This window comes from Mandrillus leucophaeus, unplaced genomic scaffold, assembly GCF_000951045.1.
Source record: "Mandrillus leucophaeus isolate KB7577 unplaced genomic scaffold, Mleu.le_1.0 Scaffold603, whole genome shotgun sequence".
Classification (NCBI taxonomy): Eukaryota; Metazoa; Chordata; class Mammalia; order Primates; family Cercopithecidae; genus Mandrillus; species Mandrillus leucophaeus.
Window position 1 is genome coordinate 613817 of NW_012106509.1, and position 7652 is coordinate 621468.

At 37.9% G+C, this 7652-nt stretch overlaps 1 protein-coding gene across 2 annotated transcripts in view; it reads right to left on the minus strand.

Moving 5' to 3' along the window:
* The window catches only part of TES (testin LIM domain protein), a 65993-nt gene that overhangs the window by 19465 nt on the left and 38876 nt on the right, over positions 1 to 7652 (minus strand). For both annotated transcript variants that reach the window (XM_011999839.1, XM_011999840.1), the window contains exon 2: positions 6481 to 6566. In XM_011999839.1, coding sequence (XP_011855229.1) covers positions 6481 to 6566 — 86 coding nt within the window. The remainder of the gene's footprint in view (positions 1 to 6480; positions 6567 to 7652) is intronic.

A 7652-nucleotide genomic window follows, 5' to 3' on the forward strand; every position in this document is an offset into this window, starting at 1 on the left:
TTTGTGCGGTGTGTGGATTATCTTTCTTCAGGGGCTGTTTGTGCGGTGTGTGGATTATCTTTCTTCAGGGGCTGTTTGTGCGGTGTGTGGATTATTTTTCTTCAGATGATCCATAAGTAACTTTTGATGACATATATAGATTTAAACAGCTTGTTTATTAAATTTATTTGTGCTATACTGAGTTGACAGTTTTAAGAGAGTATATAAATCAGTTCCCATATTTAGCACAGTTTTCAAACCTCTAAATTTTCTAAACTGTCCTATTGAGCAGTTCTCTCTCCAGACTCTCCACAGGATGTTAAGAAAAGTTCTATGGGGAAAAGAAAAGGGAAGGGGATTCAGAATTAAGTTAGTTTAAAAGTCTTTTTCATGATTCTTTTAAAAAGATGCAAAGGTGGACTGGCAGATTGGAAAGCTCTAAGTTGTGGGGATGGAGGAGGGTTATTTGTATTAAACGCTGTTTGTACAAAAAGAGTTTAGCACCATTAACGCATATATATGCAAACATTAATATGTATGGCAAATCAAAATTGTACACTCAAAACTTTACATTACAACTTAAGAGTCCTAGAGTTAAATCTAACTGGTGAAGGAAAGGGAGGAGTGAAGGGGAGGAAAGGAGGGAGAGAGGGAGAGAAAGAGACAGCCTGGGATAGCAAGTACAAGAACCAAACTACCAAAAGTATTGCCTCAGACAAATAAACATATTTACAGTTTCAAGCTGAAAGCAACCAAGAAACTATCCTTTATTCTACCAAAAGAAATTTTTTTTGTATCACTATTTGTAAAACTTACTATTTTTCCAAGGCAAGTAGTAGAAACTAGAGTGCTTTGACATGCTGCCAGCATTCGCAGTGATTTAAAAGCATGGCCATGGCATTGCTACAAACCATAATTTAAAAGGGTTGGAAGCTGCCCTTTTATAACAGGGATATACATATATGGATTTAAGCGTGGGCCTCTGTGATAGAATTCAACACAAGTATTAATCCATTTATGGTAGGGAATTTTCAGTTTTCACTCAGCTCTAAATCAATCAGAAATTCTGAACAGATGTATGTTATAATCAAGTAATACATTTTCAATAAATTGCAACTGTTTTATTGGGAGACTTTAACAAAGATAAGGCAAAACTAATAATTATGTTACTTAATATGATAAATGACATGGTTGCAATTATATTAACTATACTTCAATATGAAATAACTGGCTATAAACTGGAAACCTTGGGTCCGTGTCATACGTTTCAATAAACACTCATTCTCTCGAAATATTACTTGAAAGCATGCCCAGCAGATAGTGTTTCTTATTGGGTCATTATCAGGCTTCCTGAACCTTTTATTTTCCTCTACTATTGTAATCACGGGCACACTGAAAAAGGAGAGAGCTCACAGTAAAAGTACACCTTTGTCCACAAGGATGCCTGTATCACAACAATCACACCTCAGAGGCGACAGCCTGGTGCAGTTCAAAGTTCACTGGCCCTGAGAGTGAAAAATGCACATTCTAGTATCTACTCTGCCATGGAGAAAGGTTTTGGCAAACTCTGAATTCAAATTCAGCTCTGTCATCTGTAAGCCCTAACTTTGGTAAGTTGTTTAACTTTCCTAAGTCTTTGATTTATCATAAATAATAAAATAAATATTAGGAGTATTAGGTACAATCAGGTATATAAAGTGCTGTGGTAAGCAGAATTTTAAGATGGCTCCTATGAATTCTGTCCCCAGTGTTACTTTCATGATGATGTTACTTTTATATGGCAAATGGGAAATTTTCCAGGCGTGCCTAATCTAATCATGTGAGCCCTTAAAAAGCAATGAATTTTCTCTGGCTGGGAGCAGAAGGGGAAGTTGGAGGCGTGTGAGGTTCAGGAAGGATTCTAAGGAGTGTTGCTGGCTTTGAAGATGGAAGGGGCTGTACCTCAATGAATGCGAGTGGCTTCTAGAAGCTGAGAGTAGCCAGCCCCTAGCTGAGAGCAACGAGGAAACAGGGACCTTGGTTCTCCAACCACAGAAAATGAATTCTACCAACAAGAATGAGCTTGAAAGCAGATTTTTCCCCAGAACTTAAAGGTGAGAACTTAGCCTGGCCAACACCTTCATTTCAGCTTTTTGAGGTGCTAAGCATAGAATCCAGCTAAGCCAGCCCCACTACCTCAGACTTCTAATTTGAAAGATAATGGATGCTGGCCAGACACAGTGGCTCACGCCTGTAATCCTAGCACTTTGGGAGGCTGAGGCGGGTGGATCAGCTGACATCAGTGGTTTGAGACCAGCCTGGCCAACATGGTGAAACCCTGTCTCTACTAAGAATACAAAAAATCAGGTGGGTGTGGTGGTGGGCACCTGTAATCCCAGCTACTTGGGAGGCAGGCAGGAGAATCACTTGAATCTAGGAGGCAGAGGTTGCAGTGAGCCGAGATTGCACCACTGCACTCCAGCCTGGGCAAAAAGGGTGAAACCCCATCTCAAAAAAAAAAGTAATAATATAATAATAATAATAATGGATGTTGAGTTAATAGTTGTTGCTTTAACTTGCAAAGTTTGTAGTAATTTGTTATGCAGTAGTAGAAAATTATTACAAGTGCTCACTGGTGTGTGACACATAGAAATCATTCACAAATTATATTATTAATAACTCATGGGCTCAAACAAGTCATTTTAACTTCCTTTGGTTTTAGTTCTTTGATCTGTAAAATAAGGTTCGACTAGTTAAGTTACAAGTTCCACTCTAAATTTCTAATAATTCATTTTCAGTCTCCTGCAACTATGGTGATAAACCTTGATCCGGCATCTTCCATTCACCTCTCCAGATTCACTCTCCATGCCTCAGTACTCTGTGCTGCTTCCCAGAAGGCTGACCCTTAAGGACTACACCGTGGGTTCCCTTGCACTGGCAATGGGACAATGGGAGGTGCCAGCAGGAAATCAGAATGATGAAGAAGAATGAGGTCTGGGTATTTATCTCCTCTTCCTATAAGTATACAAGGTGATAAAAAGGAAAATGATTCCTAACAACTTTGGGGGTATGTGGAAGCAGGGGAAGGGGGTGCTGTGGACTGAACTCTATTTCCTCAGTTATATGCTGAAGCCCAAACCCCTAATGTGACTGTAAAAGCAGGGGCTTTTAGGAAGTAAAGTTAAAAGAGGTCACAAGGTGAAGGTCACAATCCATTGGAATAGGTGACCTTATAAGAAAAGGGAGAGAGATCTCTTCCTCTGCAGACACACACACAAACATGCACACACGCACATGCACACACACACCAAGGAAAGGCCATGTGAGCACATGGTGAGAAGGCAGCCATCTGTAAGCCTGGAAGGGAGACCTCACCAGAACTCAACCATGTTGATTGATCAAGCACCTGATCTTGAATTTTCCAGCCTGTAGAACTGGGAGAAAGTACATTTTGTTTAAACTACCAGGTCTGTGATATTTTGTTATGGCGGCCTGAAAAGACATACATGGGCAGGGAAGAATTCTCAGAGGTATTTCTTGAGCTGAGACTTTTGTTTCCTACTGGTGGGAGGTAGGGTTTTCCAGGCAGAGAATACCATCAATAAGGCACAAAATTTCAGGGAATAGTATGTATCAAACACTTGGAGCATAGGGTGCTTGGAAGGGCAGTGGAAGAGGCTGGAAAAGCAAGCAGAGGCCAGATGTTGGGGTTTAACATCAAAGGTCAAGAAATTTGCCTAAAAGAAGTCCAGTGGGAAACTACTGAGGGTTCTTAAGTCATCAGAAGTATATAATAGTATCCATGTTCAAAAGACCATTTATGTGGTTGTGTGAGAGGCCAGACTAATAAAGAGGTAGAGAAAATTTAACTCTGATTTTTGAAATGTACCCAGTGGAGCCCTCAGGGTCCTAAGTCAAGGATCACCATGAAGCTGGAGGAGGAGGCTAAGTGGGCAGGGTCATGGAATCCCATGTCTACCTCACCCACAGAAGTTCTGTGGCCCTAGACTAGACCTGGAATCTTTGTTACACTCAGGACAGCCAGTCTAGAATATTTTACTTCAAAGACTGTACTGAAAGAGGCTACATGTGGAGGTCAAAGGCACCTACTTCAGCTCTTTTAGCTATGGTGAAAAAGTCAGGGAATTATCAAGAATTCTGAGAGAAACGTGACTGGACTCATGCCAGGAAGATGTCAGAACTACTAAGAAATACCAACGGGGTGGACTGTTATCAACCCCAGCTGAATGACAGGCCATATGCAAAGCCCTAGACTATTAGGGCTCTTAGATTTTCAGACTATACCCAGTTGATTAAATGAGTCTGTGTGATAAAATTGAAAAAAAAAAAAAGGTTATTTTCATGCCATGGAGATGTGCTCTTGTCGGATATATTTTCATCTGAAAGTATCAGATTAAAATGATTAATATAGACATAACAAAAATGACTATAACTTGCTTTAGAGAACAGATGATATCTCTTAGGAATGAGCTTTAAAATCTCATGAGCAGTTTTTGGCAACTGCATAGCAGAACCAAAAAGAATACAGGTTAAGTATCTCTTACCCAAAATGCTTCAGAAATAAAATAAAACAGAAGTGTATCAGATTTCGATTTTTTTTAAATTTTGGAATATTTGCATAAACACAATGAGCTATCTTGGGTATAGGGCCCAAGTTTAAACATAAAATTCATTTCTATTCCATATACAGCTTATGTACATAGCCTGATGGTAATCTTATACATATTTTAAATAATTTTGCACAAGACACAAAGGTTTGAATGCATTTTGACTGCGACCTGTCACACGGTCAGGTATGTGAAATTTTCCACTTATGGCATCATGTTGACACTCAAGAAGTTTTGGTTTTGGAGCATTTTGGATTTTGGATTTTAGGTATTATAAGATTGTAAGGTAAAAACTACGCCCAGGAGAGGGCAGTGCAGCCTTCCGTAAAGTTAACTGATAGGGACAATAGAAAACAGTATGAGCATTAAGGGCAGAGACATTCTAATCCAGGAAAACTATTTTGTGTTAAGTCACTTTACCTTTTTAAAACATGAGAGACATACTGCCTCACTTCTACATCCCTTGAAGAGACAGCACAAGGGAGAGCTGTTTAAGTCTTGTAAAAAAAATTTCTGGAAAACTTTAGCTCCCTAAAACTGAAGAATTGTATCAGTTCTAGCAGGTTTCTACTGACTTTGCTATTTTACACATTTACCTTTGTTTCTGAAAACTGATTCAATAAATAGTTTTTAAAAAAGCTTAATTTCTAAAATTTTATTTGTTTATAATCTCCTTTAATTACACTGTACACATTTCCAAGAGCTGATGAAAGTATGTATTCTAAAGGGTTTCCGGTGGAAATTTACAGCACAGAAGTGGCTCTCAAATGACAGTCATCCTAACAAGATAGCTGCCATCCTAAAATTGTATAGTTATCTTTTTTTTTTTTCCTGCTAATTCTAACTTTGAGCAGACTTGTGAACTACCATTACGGACTTGACAGTCATTCATAAGCACAGGTTTCAAATACTGATTTTAGATTTATATGATATGCAGTAGTACTTTCAAAACAACCTAAAGATAAGATCTATATAAAATTCACATTTTTGACCCACTAACATTTGTCTTGTGTATATTTGCACTTCATTCAAACCAAGACACTACAACTAATTTTTTTCTTAAAAAAAAATTCAAGTGTTTCAATGTTTTTCACTGGTAACTTACAGCTGAAAATTTTAAAGAGACCTAAATTCAACTTCATTCCCTGATAACTAACATATAAATTCTCAATTCAGTATTCATATTTGTTTACTGAAAATGTAGAGATGAGATGTGAAGTTACTAATTTTTAAGAAGAAAGTAATTAAATTATTAAACAGGGCCAGGCGTGGTGGCTCACGCCTGTAATCCTAGCACTTTGGGAGGTTGAGGTGGGCTGATCACTTGAGGTCAGGAGTTTGAGACCAGCCTTGCCAACATGGTGAAACCCCATCTCTACTAAAAATACAAAAAAGAAAAATTAGCCAGGCGTCGTGGCACAAGCCTGTAATCTCAGCTATTCAGGAGGCTAAGGCAAGAGAATTGCTTGAACCAGAAAGCGGAGGTTGCAGTGAGCTGAGATCACACCACTGCACTCCAGTCTAGGTGACAGAATGAGAGTTCATCTCAAAAAATAAATAATAAAATAAATTAATTAATTAATAAACAGTCCTGGAGGATTACTACAAACTTATTTACTACCAGAAAGATATATTCAGTATTTCAGGCTCAAAGGAAATCCTAAAGACAGCAAGCAAATCCAACAACTCTAAATATAGTTATTATGGTCCAATTTACTAAGTCAAACTTAATGACAGTAAGAACACTTTATGTTGTATTCATTTCTCAGAAAAAACAATAACAGGTCTGCAACTTAGCAAGCATGCTGGAGAACTTGAAGATATTTCCACTGTCTAAGGAAGTATTGCAAAAAGTATAAATTACTAATGTGGTTGGCAGCTTTCAAAACAATACCTCCAGAAGTGCAGTTCGAATCCTTCACATTTTTCTTTGCATTTTAAACAAGGGGCTCCAAATCCTTGCTCGTGACCTAAGCCCATCTGTTAAAAAGAAAACATCACGAATCTATTATTACATTCTTTACAAATCTAAAAATTCAATAAATTGCAGTTTTAATTCCACTTACCACTTGTGTTGATATAACTTTCAAACAAATCTTATGTTTAGTCAGTGATGATACCCAGGTATGTACATGGCAGTTCCAAGTACATACATAACATATTTTATATTCTGATTGCCTTTTATCATAGAAAGAAAAGCATCAGAATATAACCGTATAGAAAACTACAAATATTGCAAATAGCAAAAAGTCATGAACTTATGTCTTTGGCCACTACATGCTTCGTAGTACAGCCCTGTAGTACAACAGGTACAACACTCAGAAAACCATAGCTTAAAAAGCAAGTCTCATCCTGAATAACATATTTTGCATCAAACAAGGCATTAAAGATTTTAGGAATTACAACTGAAGTAATATTATTTTTATTATGATAAATATTAATAGCTACAATATACACTTATTGAATGCCAGTGCTATGGCTTTAACGTTTGTGCTCCTCCAAAATTCATGTGGCAACTTAATCCCCAATGTACCAATATCATGAAGCTGGGCCTTCATGAAATGATTAGGTAGTTAGGCAATGATGGCTCCACCTTCATTGATGGGGCTTCCTCTCTTCCATCTCTTCTGAAACTTCCTCCATGTGAAGATGCAGCAACAAGGTGCCATCATCTTGGAAGCAGGAAGCAAGCCCACACCAGACACTGAATCTGCCAGTGCCTTGATCTTGAACTTCCCAGCCCCCAGAACTTAAGAAATAAATTTCTATTATTTATAAATTACCCAGTCTAAGGTATTTTGCTATGGCAGCAGGAATAGACTAAGACACGAGGAATAGAGGCAAGTACTTTACTTATATCTCACTAAAATCTTACAGAACCTATCTCACTAAAATCTTACAGAACCTTTGCCCACTTTTTGATGGGGTTGTTTTTTTCTTGTAAATTTGACTGAATTCTTTATAGGTTCTTGATATTAGCCCTTTGTCAGATGAGTAGATTGCAAAAATTTTCTCCCATTCTGTAGGTTGCCTGTTCACTCTGATGGTAGTTTCTTTTGCTGTGCA